The 15000-nt window shown below is 43.9% G+C and overlaps 2 protein-coding genes across 2 annotated transcripts in view; both read right to left on the bottom strand.

Annotated features, from left to right (window-relative positions):
* LOC120039065 (NEDD4-binding protein 3-A-like) overlaps positions 1-15000 on the bottom strand; it is a gene marked incomplete at its 3' end in the record, with an annotated part of 78568 nt that overhangs the window by 10243 nt on the left and 53325 nt on the right. The gene's annotated exons all lie outside the window — the stretch shown is intronic.
* The window catches only part of LOC120039064 (extensin-2-like), a 28738-nt gene continuing 28732 nt past the window's right edge, over positions 14995-15000 (bottom strand). Inside the window, exon 4 of the mRNA XM_038984590.1 lies at positions 14995-15000. This exon is cut by the window's right edge and continues 66 nt beyond it. Coding sequence (XP_038840518.1) covers positions 14995-15000 — 6 coding nt within the window.

The raw sequence follows: 15000 nt of genomic DNA, 5'->3' as shown, positions 1-15000 counted from the left end.
CCTCCCTCTCTCCATTCCTCCCTCTCTCCATTCCTCCCTCTCCTCTCTCCCTCTCCATTCCTCCCTCTCCTCTCTCCCTCTCCTCTCTCCCTCTCCATTCCTCCCTCTCCTCTCTCTCTCTCCATTCCTCCCTCTCCTCTCTCCCTCTCCATTCCTCCCTCTCCTCTCTCCCTCTCCATTCCTCCCTTTCCTCTCTCTCCATTCCTCCCTCTCTCCATTCCTCCCTCTCTCCATTCCTCCCTCTCCTCTCTCTCTCCATTCCTCCCTCTCCTCTCTCCCTCTCCTCTCTCCCTCTCCATTCCTCCCTCTCCTCTCTCTCTCTCCATTCCTCCCTCTCCATTCCTCCCTCTCCATTCCTCCCTCTCCTCTCTCTCTCTCCATTCCTCCCTCTCCTCTCACTCTCTCCATTCCTTCCTCTCACCCTCTCCATTCCTTCCTCTCACTCTCTCCATTCCTCCCTCTCCTCTCACTCTCTCCATTCCTCCCTCTCCTCTCACTCTCTCCATTCCTCCCTCTCCTCTCTCTGCTCATTAAGGATCTCTATTGATTCCACCCTGTTGACCCCTCTCTCTTTCCACGAGGATAAACACACACTATGGCCTTAAACCACACACACACACACACACACACACACACACACACACACACACACACACACACACACACACACACACACACACACACACACACACACACACACACACACACACACACACCCTTTAAACCCGTCTTCAGACCATAAACATCAGGGGAGTATAAACACACACACATTGTTCTGAGCCAGTAAGAATGACCATCTCTTTAATATAACCCCCCCACAGCCCTCATGTTATCACTGGCTGGTTTCAACATCCAGCGGTAACTATGCCTAGTCTGATCCTCCATTACTGGTAGACTAGTTACAGTAGAGATGCAGAAACACTGCTGTAATCACAAATCCAGGCCAGGTCACTTCTCAGTCTGTCCCAAAATAGAGCCAGCAACACACACACAGCATCATTTATGTATGAACGCGCGCACACACACACACCACAAAGTGTAAATTAAAGCTGGGACGATAAACAGAAAATGATCGACCCCGACCACTTATCGCTGAGGCATTTATCTGATATCATTACGATAAGTAGCCTACACTAGAGAAATGAGAAGTTTGAAATGAAGTGAGTTTGCTAATATGGTGATAGTTAATGGAACAATTGATGGCTACAACCATCAAACTAGTAGTAGCAGTTTAAAGGAAAAACTGTGGAGCACATTAATGTTCTAAACTGTGGTGCACATTACTGTTCTAAACTGTGGTGCACATTAATGTTCTAAACTGTGGTGCACATTAATGTTCTAAACTGTGGTGCACATTAATGTTCTAAACTGTGGTGCACATTAATGTTCTAAACTGTGGTGCACATTAATGTTCTAAACTGTGGTGCACATTAATGTTCTAAACTGTGGTGCACATTAATGTTCTAAACTGTGGTGCACATTAATGGTCTAAACTGTGGTGCACATTAATGTTAAAAACTGTGGTGCACATTAATGTTCTAAACTGTGGTGCACATTAATGTTAAAAACTGTGGTGCACATTAATGTTATAAACTGTGGTGCACATTAATGTTCTAAACTGTGGTGCACATTAATGTTCTAAACTGTGGTGCACATTAATGTTCTAAACTGTGGTGCACATTAATGTTCTAAACTGTGGTGCACATTAATGTTCTAAACTGTGGTACACATTAATCTGTGGTGCACATTAATGTTATAAACTGTGGTGCACAGTAATGTTATAAACTGTGGTGCACATTAATGTTATAAACTGTGGTGCACAGTAATGTTCTAAACTGTGGTGCACATTAATGTTCTAAACTGTGGAGCACATTAATGTTCTAAACTGTGGTGCACATTAATGTTCTAAACTGTGGTGCACATTAATGTTCTAAACTGTGGAGCACATTAATGTTCTAAACTGTGATGCACATTAATGTTATAAACTGTGATGCACATTAATGTTATAAACTGTGGTGCACAGTAATGTTATAAACTGTGGTGCACAGTAATGTTATAAACTGTGGTGCACATTAATGTTATAAACTGTGGTGCACAGTAATGTTCTAAACTGTGGTGCACATTAATGTTCTAAACTGTGGTGCACATTAATGTTCTAAACTGTGGTGCACATTAATGTTCTAAACTGTGGTGCACATTAATGTTACAAACTGTGATGCACATTAATGTTCTAAACTGTGGTGCACATTAATGTTCTAAACTGTGGTGCACATTAATGTTCTAAACTGTGGTGCACATTAATGTTCTAAACTGTGGTGCACATTAATGTTCTAAACTGTGGTGCACATTAATGTTCTAAACTGTGGTGCACATTAATGTTCTAAACTGTGATGCACATTAATGTTAAACTGTGGTGCACATTAATGTTCTAAACTGTGGTGCACATTAATGTTCTAAACTGTGGTGCACATTAATGTTAAACTGTGGTGTACATTAATGTTATAAACTTTTTGTTCTATTCATCATCAATTCAAGCAATTTATCACAATGTGGACTTTTGTTCCTATCGTCCAGCTCTAGTGTGTATGTGCACATGCACATACACAGTACTCTGTGTCTGGCTAGGTAGGGAGCAGCTACTTCAACATTTCACATGTTTCCCCCCAGTGTAATCAACATTTATCAAGTGATGTACTGGTGGCCTCAATTGGTGGCCTCAATAATTATGTAAATGGTGAGAGACAGAGACAGAGACAGAGACAGAGACAGAGAGAGAGAGAGAGAGAGAGAGACAGCAAGACAAAGAGAAAGAAAGAAAAAAAGAGAAAGAGAGAAAGAGAGAGAGCGAGAGAGAGAGAGAGAAAGAAAGAGAGAGAGAGAGAGAGAAAGGGAGGGAGAGAGAGAGAGAGAAAGAAAGAGAGAAAGGGAGGGAGAGTGAGACAGAGACAAAGAGAGAGAAGAGTAAGCCACTATAGCTGTATCGCTGAAGGCTCTCAGCCAGAGGGAGATCAAAGAGAGAGAGACTCGGAAAGCTCATGTTTATATTAATGAGCTAGCTAGCCTAACTATTTCCCTTCCCTAAAACATTCCACTCTGACTACCTCAACCATCCGCTATCATACAGTTTCAACCACTAACCCTGACCCCTAACCTTGACCCTTTACTGATGAACAAGTAGCACCTGCACTTGCTCCTCCGTTCTGACGATACTGACACATTGTCCGTTGTATCAGAGTCATCTGGTGACCAGTAGCTTCCATGTGTCAAGTTTTTAAAGTAGGCCGAGTCAGACTCATTTCAAATACGGATATATGGTGCATTCGGGAAGTATTCAGACCCCTTGACTTTTCCCTCATCAATCTACACACAATACCCCATAATGACAAAGCAAAAACAGGTTTTTATTAATTTTTGCAAATGTATTAAAAATATTAAACTGAAATATCACATTTACATAAGTATTCAGACCCTTTATTCAGTACTTGAAGCACCTTTGGCAGTGATTACAGCCTCAAGTCTTCTTGGGTATGACTCTACAAGCTTGGCACACCTGTATTTGGGGAGTTTCTCCCATTCTTCTCTGCAGATCCTCTCAAGCTCTGTCAGGTTAGATGGGGAGCGTTGCTGTACAGCTATTTTCAGGTCTCTCCAGAGATGTTGGATCGGGTTCAAATCCGGGCTCTGGCTGTGCCACTCAAGGATTGAGACCTGTCCCGAAGCCACTCTCCTGCCTTCTCTTGGGTGTGTTCTTAGGGTCGTTGTCCTGTTGGAAGGTGAACCTTCGCCCCAGTCTGAGGTCCTGAGCGCTCTGGAGCAGGTTTCCATCAAGGATCTCTCTGTACTTTGCTTCGTTCATCTTTCCCTCGATCCTGACTAGTCTCCTAGTCCCTGCCACTGAAAAACATCCCCACAGTATGCTGCTGCTACCACTATGCTTCACCGTAGGGATGGTATTGGCCAGGTGATGACCGGTGCCTGGTTTCCCTCAGACGTGATGCTTGGCATTCAGGCCAAAGAGTTCAATCTTGGTTTCATCAGACAAGAGAATCTTGTTTCTCATGGTCTGAACGCGGGCTGTCATGTGCATTTTACTGAGGAGTATCTTCCGTCGGGTTCTTGGTCACTTCCCTGACCAAGGCCCTTCTCCCCCGATTGCTCAGTTTGGCCAGGGGGCCAGCACTAGGAAATGTCTTGGTGGTTCCAAACCTCTTCCATTTAAGAATGATGGAGGCCACTGTGTTCTTGGGGACCTTCAATACTGCAGAAATGTTTTGGTACCCTTCCCCAGATCTGTGCCTCGACACAATCCTGTCTCAGAGCTTTACGGACAATTCCTTTGACCTCTTGGCTTGGTTTTTGCTCTGACATGCACTGCCAACTGGGAACTTACATAGACGGGCTGCAAAAAAAAAAACTTGGTCGACCGAAAGATGCGTGTTCTTTCAACCAAGTTTTTTACGTGTATTTTTCCTTATATAGACACACCCTATGTATGTGAGCTTGTCTGATGCTTTAAGCTTATAGTTTGATGAAATAAGACAAATGCCTCAAGAGGGCACCAGAGATCTAGATAACCAGAAGAAAAAACTTAACCTGACCCAACTATTCTCCTCTCGCTCCTGCTGGCTTTCACAGATTCTGCCATTACTCTGCTGAAGTTGCTGGTAATAGGCTACATGAGGAGTTGGCAACCTTTCTCAAGTGGAATGTCAATTTATCTTACCATTTCTCCAGATCTGCGTGCCATTTATGGTTTTTATATGTACATTTTCGTGAAACAGCTTCAATTAATGTATTATAACGTCTTCATATCTAAAATTCATTGTCATGTGGTTAATCAAAATTCTATTCAAATCTAAATTAAAATGATGCAAACCTAAAAAGTAACTTCTATTGCCATTGCCAACTATGTCAAAATAGCCTACATAAAGCCAACAAATTAAAACATTGCAGCCCGCAGGTAGAAAATATCCTGATAAAAATAAATATCCTATAAATCACATTGGCTACACATGGCTTGTCTGCAATGTCTTGAAACATTGTCTCAACTATTAACATCCGGCGCCGACAGAGAAGGCCGCCTCGCTTCGCGTTCCTAGGAAACTATGCAGTATTTTGTTTTTTTATGTGTTATTTCTTACATTGTTAAGCCAGGAAATATTATGGTTTATTACATACAGTCGGGAGGAACTATTGGATATAAGCGCAATGTCAACTCACCAACATTACGACCAGGTATTCGACTTTCCCGAAGCGGATCCTCTGGTCCACCACCCAGGACAATGGATCGGATCCCAGCCTGCGACCCAAAACAACAGCGCTGCAGAAGGGGCAACCGGAGCGGTCTTCTGGTCAGGCTCCCTAGACGGGCACATCGCGCACCACTCCCGAGCATACTACTCGCCAATGTCCAGTCTCTTGACAACAAGGTAGACGAAATCCGAGCAAGGGTTGCCTTCCAGAGAGACATCAGAGATTGCAACGTTCTTTGTTTCAAGGAAACATGGCTCACTCGCGATACGTCATCAGACTCGGTACAGCCACCTGGCTTCTTCACGCATCGCGCCGACAGAAACAAACATCACTCTGGTAAGAAGAAGGGTGGGAGTGTATGCCTTATGATTAATGAGACGTGGTGTGATCATAACAACATACAGGAACTCAAGTCCTTTTGTTCACCTGACCTAGAATTCCTTACAATCAAATGCCGACCGCATCATCTATCAAGAGATTTATCTTCGATCATAATCATAGTCGTGTATATCCCCCCCAATCAGACACATCGACGGACCTGAAAGAACTTAATTTGACTCTATGTAAACTGGAAACCACATATCCTGAGGCTGCATTTATTGTAGCTGGGAATTTTAACAAGGCTATTCTGAAAACAAGGCTCCCTGAATTTTATCGAATGCGCAACCCGGGCTGGCAAAACCCTGAATCATTGTTATTCTAACTTCCGCGACACATATGTATAAGGCCCTCCCCTGCCCCCCTTTCGGAGAATCTGACCACGACTCCATTTTGTTGCTCCCAGCCTATAGACAGAAACTAAAACAGGAAGTGCCCGTGCTCAAGTCTGTTCAACACTGGTCCGACCAATCGGATTCCACGCTTCAAGATTGCTTCGATCACGTTGACTGGGATATGTTCCGCTTAGCGTCGGACATTAACAGTGATGAATAAGCAAGTTTATTAGCAAGTGCATCGGTGATGTTGTACCCACAGCGTCTATTAAAACATTCCCCAACCAGAAACCGTGGATTGATGGCAGCATTCGCGCAAAACTGAAAGCGCGAACCACGGCTTTTAATCAGTGCAAGGTGACTGGAAACATGACCGAATAAAAACTGTGTAGCTATTCCCTCCGCAAGGCAATCAAACAAGCAAAGCGTCAGTATAGAGACAAAGTATAGAGACACGGTATAGAGACACGGACTACAAAAGGAAAACCAGCCCCGTCGCGAACCACGATGTCTTGCTCCCAGAAAAACTAAACAACTTCTTTGCTCGCTTTGAGGACAACACAGTGCCACTGACACGTCCCGCTACCAAAACCTGCGGGCTCTCCTTCACTGCAGCCAATGTGAGTAAAAAACATTTAAACGTGTTAACCCTCGCAAGGCTGCAGGCCCAGACGCCCTGTGCAACTGGGTCCTGGTCTTTCTGACGGGCCGCCCCCAGGTGGTGAGGGTAGGTAACAACATCTCCACCCTGCTGATCCTCAACACTGGGGCCCCACAAGGCTGCATTCTCATCCCTCTCCTGTACTCCCTGTTTACCCATGACTGCGTGGCCATGCACGCCTCCAACTCAATCATCAAGTTTGCAGACGACACTACAGTGGTAGGCTTGATTACCAACAACGACGAGACGGCCTACAGGGAGGAGGTGAGGGCCCTCGGAGTGTGGTGTCAGGAAAATAATCTCACACTCAATGTCAAGAAAACAAAGGAGATGATCGTGAACTTCAGGAAACACCACCCACATCGACAGGACAGTAGTGGAGAAGGTGGAAAGTTTTAAAATCCTCGGTGTACACATCACAGACAAACTGAAATGGTCCACCCACACAGACAGCGTGGTGAAGAAGGCGCAACAGTGCCTCTTCAACCTCAGGTGGCTGAAGCAATTCGGCTTGTCATCTAAAACACTCACAAACCTTTACAGATGCACAATCGAGAGCATCCTGTCGGGCTGTATCACCGCCTGGTACGGCAACTGCTCCGCCCACAACCGTAAGGCTCTCCAGAGGGTAGTGAGGTCTGCACAACGCATCACCGAGGGCAAACTAACTGCCCTCCAGGACACCTACACCACCCGATGCCAAAAAGATCATCAAGGACAACAACCACCCGAGCCACTGCCTGTTCACCCCACTATCATCCAGAAGGCGAGGTCAGTACAGGTGCATCAAAGCTGGGACCGAGAGACTGAAAAACAGCCTCTATCTCAAGGCCATCAGACTGTTAAACAGCCATCACTAACATTGAGTGGCTGCTGCCAACATATTGACTCATCTCTAGCCACCTTAATAATAACAAATTTATGTAATAAATGTATCACTAGCCACTTTAAACAATGCCACTTTATATAATGTTTACATACCCTACATTACTCATCTCATATGTATATACTGTACTCTATACCATCTACTGCATCTTGCCTATGCCGTTCGGCCATCGCTCATTCATATATTTTTAAGTACATATTCTTATTCATTCCTTTACACTTGTGTAAAGGAATGCCGACATTTCTCGCAGGCCAGGTAGCCTATAAGCCTATTTCTTTGACTACATTTCTCGCAGGCTGACTAAATGACTAAATTGCCAAAACTCGTAAATGGAATGAAATCAACCAAAACTTGTTTCTCACAAGTGTAACATAGGCTGTGCACTCTGCAAACAATGTGTCCACTCCTACAGTGATAACAGAAAGACTGGAATAATAATATTGAATGAAGTAACAGAAATTACCGTAACCAAAGTAACAAACATTGTCCTTGAGAAATAGGAATTCATGGTAAATGTACTACAGGTGATATACACTACCATTCAAAAGTTTGGGGTCACTTATACATTTCCTTGTTTTTGAAAGAAAAGCACATTTTTTGTCCATTAAAATGACATCAAATTGATCAGAAATACAGTATAGACATTGTTAATGTTTTTTAATGGAATATCTACATAGGCATACAGAGGCCCATTATCAGCAACCATCACTCCTGTGTTCCAATGGCACGTTGTGTTAGCTAATCCAAGTTTATCATTTTAAAAGGCTAATTGATCATTAGAAAACCCTTTTGCAATTTTGTTAACACAGCTGAAAACTGTTTTGCTGATTAAAGAAGTAATAAAACTGTCCTTCTTTAGACTAGTTGAGAATCTGGAGCATCAGAATTTGTGGGTTCGATTACAGGCTCAAAACAAAGAACTTTCTTCTGAAACTCATCAGTCTATTCTTGTTCTGAGAAATTAAGGCTATTTCATGTGAGAAATTGCCAAGAAACTGAAGATCTGTACAATGCTGTGTACTACTCCCTTCACAGGACAGCACAAACTGGCTCTAACCAGAATAGAAAGAGGAGTGGGAGGCCCCGGTGCACAACTGAGCAAGAGGACATGTACATTTGAGTGTCTAGTTTGAGAAACAGAAGCCTCACAAGTCCTCAACTGGTAGCGTCAATAAATAGTACCCGCAAAACACCAGTCTCAACGTCAACAGTGAAGAGTTGACTCCGGGATGCTGGCCTTCTAGGCAGAGTTCCTCTGTCCAGTGTCTGTGTTCTTTTGCCCATCTTAATCTTTTATTTTTATTGGCCAGTTTGAGATATGTCTTTTTCTTTGCAACTCTGCCTAGAAGACCAGCATCCCAGAGTCACCTCTTCACGGTTGAGACTGGTGTTTTGTGGGTACTTTTTAATGACGCTGCCAGTGCACAACCTGTCACAATTTGATGTTATTTTGATGGACTTTTCTTTCAAAAACAAGGACATTTCTATGTGACCCCAAACTTTTGCACAATAGTGTACTGAATGGAGAATTGATAGACACTAACAAACAAACGGAAACAATTAACTTATGAAACAATTCATGTGCACAAATTGACGGGAGAGAGAGCATTCTGGAGAGAGAAGTGCATTGTGCATCTAGGTGAGTGGTCAATCCGACGTCTGCAACATTTACGGTAATACGGCCTCAGCAGAAGTCAGGGCATTCATACTAGTTGCTTCGCGGAGCAGTGCAGAGCTGTAGTCAAGGAAGTGAGTTTATGTTTTCTACAGGATGTACCGCCCTCACCTACCGTAAACCAACCATATCAATGCAGAGCCCTCCGCATTATTACAACATTTGGGAGGCGCATGGCGATGCAGTACGGAGCTTGATTTGGCCTCTGAATGCCCCTGGAGGCCTTTGCGTCACACCCTCCATATGGAGCCTTCAACCATTTTCGGATCAAGCATAACTTGGCTTTTAGTCTTGGCCTCCACAATGGATTAGTTCACTGAGATGGGCACAAATGTACACATTTGTTACTGCTCAACTAAAACAATTTTGGTCGACCAACAGCCTAACGACCAAACAATTGATCAGTCGACTAATTGGGGTCAGCCCTAATACAGACAGGCGTGTGCCTTTCCAAATCATGTCCAATCAATTGAATTTACCCCAGGTGGACTCCAATCCAATTCTAGAAACATCTCAAGGATGATCAATGAAAACAGGATGCACCTGAGCTCAATTTTGAGTCTCATAGCAAAGGGTCTGAATACTTATGTAAATAAGATATTTCTGTTTATTCTAAAAAAGCTATTTTCTATTTGTCATTATGTGGTATTGTGTGTAGGTTGATGAGGATTTTTTTTTAATACATTTTAGAACTAATTAAGGATCCGCCCCTTTTTTCAATTTCCGCCTAAAATGACATACCCAAATCTAACTTCCTATAGCTCAGGCCTTGAAGCAAGGATATGCATATTCTTGGTCCCATTTGAAAGGAAACACTTTGAAGTTCGTGGAAATGTGAAAGGAGTGTAGGAGAATATAACTCATTAGATCTGTTAAAAGATAATTCGGAGAAAAAAACAATCGGTTTTTGTATTTTTTTTGTACCATCATCTTTGAAATGCAAGAGAAAGGCCGTAATGTATTATTCCAGCCCAGGTGCAATTTAGATTTTGGCCACTAGATGGCAGCAGTGTATGTGAAAAGTGTTAGACTGATCCAATGAACCATTGTATTTCTGTTCAAAATTGTGTATCAAAACTGCCCAAATGTGCCTAATTTGTTTATTAATAACTTTTCATGTTCAAAATTGATCACTCCCCTCAAACAATAGCATGGTTTTATTTCACTGTAACAGCTACTGTAAATTGGACAGTGCAGTCAGATTAACAAGAATTTAAGCTTTCTGCCAATATCAGATATGTCTATGTCCTGGGAAATGTTCTTTTTACTTACAACCTCATGTTAATCGCATTAGCCTACGTTAGCTCAACCGTCCCATGGATGGGACACCGATCCCGAATAAGTTTTTTAACGTAACAAAATGTGGAAAAAGTCAAGGGGTCTGAATACTTTCCAAATGCACTGTATAGGCCTTTTTTTCTTACAATTAGTTCCTTTTTAAATCAGCCAAAGAAAGACTTTGGAAAACAAATCGATGGAGGAAGAGAGAGAAAGAGAGTGGGGTGGATGGAGGGAGAAGCTGTGAAATCTCCTCAGACTGAAACTATTGGAAAAGCCACCAGGTGTAGAATGTAAATACCGAGGTAAGTAATGATCCAAGCCCTGTGCTTATTGATGGAGTGTGTGTGTATGTGTGTTACTGATGTCTACTGATGCCATCACTTGCGGGGGTAGGTGGTAGGGTAAGAATCCTTTTAAACATTGAGTGGACTGGAGAAAATGTTCCGTCCAGTTGTTTTCAGTAGTTGGCTTCTACTTGATTGACCTGGGCAGATTTACAGCCTAGCAGTGCAGCTCAGTTTCCACCTCATTTTGTGGACAGTGTGCACATAGCCTGTCTTCTCTTGAGAGCCAGGTCTGCCTACGGCGGCCTTTCTCAAAAGCAAGGCTATGCTCACTGAGTCTGTACATAATCAAAGCTTTCCTTAATTTTGGGTCAGTCACAGTGGTCAGGTATTCTGCCAAATAGCATTCTAGTTTGCTCAGTTTTTTTGTTAATTCTTTCCTATGTGTCAAGTAAGTATATTTTTGTTTTCTCATGATTTGGTTGGGTCTAATTGTGCTGCTGTCCTGGGGCTCTGTGGGGTCTGTTAGTGTTTGTGAACAGAGCCCCAGGACCAGCTTGATTAGGGGACTCTTCTCCAGGTTAATCTCTCTGTAGGTGATGGCTTTGTTATGGAAGGTTTTGGGAATCTCTTCCTCTCTCTCTCTTTACACACGCACAGGCACATGCTGCCAGCCTGCCTGCCCTGAGACAGTCAGGGTCCACAGGGGTTTGACTCAGCAAGGCCAGAGGGCCACTCCTGATGCCAGCTGTCACTCACAACCAATTACATACTGTATCTGCGATTAATGACAGTGAATGTCACATTAGACGTGTACAGTAAAGGTTCCTCTTTATATATTTGGAAGTATAACCTTTTCTCTTGTGGCAAATGTGATGTCAGCGAACCTTGTTGTAACATGAATACAGTGAATAAAGTATTCAGACCCGTTGACTTTTTCCACATTTTGTTATGTTACAGCCAGTTTCTAAAATTGGTTAAATAAATAAAATATCCTCAACAATCAACACACAATACCCCATAAAGAAAAAGTGAAATCTGCAAATGTATTAAAAATAAATAACAGACACACCTAATTTACATGAGTATTCAGACCCTTTGCTTTGAGACTCAAAACCTTGTTTCCATGGATCATCCTTGAGATGTTTCTACAACTTGATTGGGGTCCACCTGTGGTAAATTCAATTGATTGGACATGATTTGGAAAGGCACACACCTGGCTATATATGGTCCCACAGTTGACAGTGCATGACAGAGCAAAAACCAAGCCTTGTGATCGAAGGACAGGATTGTGTCGAGGCACAGATCTGGGGAAGGGTAGAAAAATATTTCTGCAGCATTGATGGTCCCCAAGAACACAGTGGACTTCATCATTCATAAATAGAAGAAGTTTGGAATCACCAAGACTCTTCCTAGAGCTGGCCACCCGGCCAAACTGAGCAATCGATGGAGAAGGGCCTTGGTCAGAGAGGTGACCAAGAACCCGATGGTCAATAAGAGTTCCTTTAAAAAAAAAAATAATTAAGGGGTGGATCAGCTTAATATTGCGGAAAGATTGCTGCTTCCATCAATGTAATTGTCTGCATCATTTCCAATCCCCCATATATTTACATACACATATGCATACATATACACATACCTATATCGAGATACATACTTGTTTTTTTTTTAGAATATACCTTTATTATTCCCCACAAACCCGACCACCTTCCCCCAATTGGAGTAAACTAATAAACAATAACACTTAGGCTTCTACCTTCAGTTTATACATCTTATACACATTTTACAGACACAATCTGTTTTACAATAGTTATATTTTGTTTGTTTTTAGTCCTTCCTCTATTTCTGATGTCCATCCAGTTTGATTTCTATTTGTAACTGTGTTATTTCACAACATTATATACATTTTACAGTTCCCGTATGTTTTACATTTGTTATCTTGTTGTTATTAGTCCCACCCTTCAGCTCCATTCAACCCCTCCCATCTATCTCTCAACATCATCCGTTTCGGATTTTTATTTGCCATATATTTTTTAAGTGTGCTGTGATGCTTGACAAAAGTACTGAACCGTTCTATTCTCATAGCGTCTACAGATTGTAAATTAAAAATAAACATTTTTGCTAAAATAATGATGAGGTGGTGCTGGCTAGATGAGGTGGTGCTGGCTAGATGTGGTGGTGCTGGAGAGATGAGGTGGTACTGGAGAGAAGAAGTGGTACTGGAGAGATGAGGTGGTACTGGCTAGATGAGGTGGTACTGGAGAGATGAGGTGGTACTGGCTAGATGAGGTGGTACTGGAGAGATGAGGTGGTACTGGAGAGATGAGGTGGTACTGGAGAGATGAGGTGGTACTGGAGAGAAGAAGTGGTACTGGAGAGATGAAGTGGTACTGGAGAGATGAGGCGGTACTGGAGGGATGAGGCGGTACTGGAGATATGAGGCGGCACTGGAGAGATGTGGCGGTACAGGAGAGATGAGGCGGTACTGGAGAGATGAGGCGGTACTGGAGAGATGAGGCGCTACTGGAGAGATGAGGTGGTACTGGAGAGATGAGGTGGTACTGGAGAGATGAGGTGGTACTGGCTAGATGAGGTGGTACTGGAGAGAAGAAGTGGTACTGGAGAGATGAGGTGGTACTGGAGAGATGAGGTGGTACTGGCTAGATGAGGTGGTACTGGAGAGAAGAAGTGGTACTGGAGAGATGAGGTGGTACTGGCTAGATGAGGTGGTACTGGAGAGAAGAAGTGGTACTGGAGAGATGAAGTGGTACTGGCTAGATGAGGTGGTACTGGAGAGATGAGGTGGTACTGGAAAGATGAGGTGGTATTGGAGAGATGAGGTGGTACTGGATAGATGAGGTGGTACTGGATAGATGAGGTGGTACTGGATAGATGAGGTGGTACTGGATAGATGAGGTGGTACTGGAGAGATGAGGTGGTACTGGAGAGATGAGGTGGTACTGGCTAGATGAGGTGGTACTGGAGAGATGCGGTGGTACTGGAGAGATGAGGTGGTACTGGAGAGATGAAGTGGTACTGGCTAGATGAGGTGGTACTGGAACTATTCTGCTGGAGAGATGAGGTGGTACTGGAGAGATGAGGTGGTACTGGAACTATTTTGCTGGAGAGATGAGGTGGTGCTGGAGGGATGAGGTGGTGCTGGAGAGATGAGGTGGTGCTGGAAGGATGAGGTGGTGCTGGAAGGATGAGGTGGTGCTGGAGAGATGAGGTGGTACTGGAACTATTCTGCTGGAGAGATGAGGTGGTACTGGAGAGATGAGGTGGTGCTGGAGAGATGTGGTGGTACTGGAGAGATGTGGTGGTACTGGAGAGATGAGGTGGTACTGGAGAGATGAGGTGGTACTGGCTAGATGAGGTGGTACTGGAGAGATGAGGTGGTACTGGCTAGATGAGGTGGTACTGGAGAGATGAGGTGGTACTGGAGAGATGAGGTGGTACTGGAGAGATGAGGTGGTACTGGAGAGATGAGGTGGTCCTGGAGAGATGAGGTGGTACTGGCTAGATGAGGTGGTACTGGAGAGATGAAGTGGTACTGGCTAGATGAGGTGGTGCTGGCTAGATGAGGTGGTGCTGGCTAGATGAGGTGGTGCTGGAGAGATGAGGTGGTGCTGGCTAGATGAGGTGGTACTGGAGAGATGAGGTGGTACTGGAGAGATGAAGTGGTACTGGAGAGATGAAGTGGTGCTGGAGAGATGAAGTGGTACTGGCTAGATGAGGTGGTGCTGGAGAGATGAAGTGGTACTGGCTAGATGAGTTGGTACTGGAGAGATGAGGTGGTACTGGCTAGATGAGGTGGTACTGGAGAGATGAGGTGGTACTGGAGAGATGAGGTGGTACTGGCTAGATGAGGTGGTACTGGAGAGATGAGGTGGTACCGGAGAGATGAGGTGGTGCTGGAGAGATGAGGTGGTACTGGCTAGATGAAGTGGTACTGGAGAGATGAGGTGGTACTGGAGAGATGAGGTGGTACTGGCTAGATGAGGTGGTACTGGAGAGATGAGGTGTTACTGGAGAGATGAGGTGGTACTGGAGAGATGAGGTGGTGCTGGAGAGATGAGGTGGTGCTGGAGAGATGAGGTGGTGCTACCTATATGAGGTGGTGCTGGCTAGATGAGGTGGTACTGGCTAGATGAGGTGATACTGGCTAGATGAGGTGGTACTGGAGAGATGAGGTGGTACTGGCTAGATGAGGTGGTACTGGCTAGATGAGGTGGTGCTGGCTAGAT

This window comes from Salvelinus namaycush, unplaced genomic scaffold, assembly GCF_016432855.1.
Source record: "Salvelinus namaycush isolate Seneca unplaced genomic scaffold, SaNama_1.0 Scaffold25, whole genome shotgun sequence".
In the NCBI taxonomy this organism is placed as follows: Eukaryota; Metazoa; Chordata; class Actinopteri; order Salmoniformes; family Salmonidae; genus Salvelinus; species Salvelinus namaycush.
The sequence above is the reverse complement of the archived record's forward strand: the minus strand, read 5'-3'. Positions and strand labels throughout refer to the sequence as shown.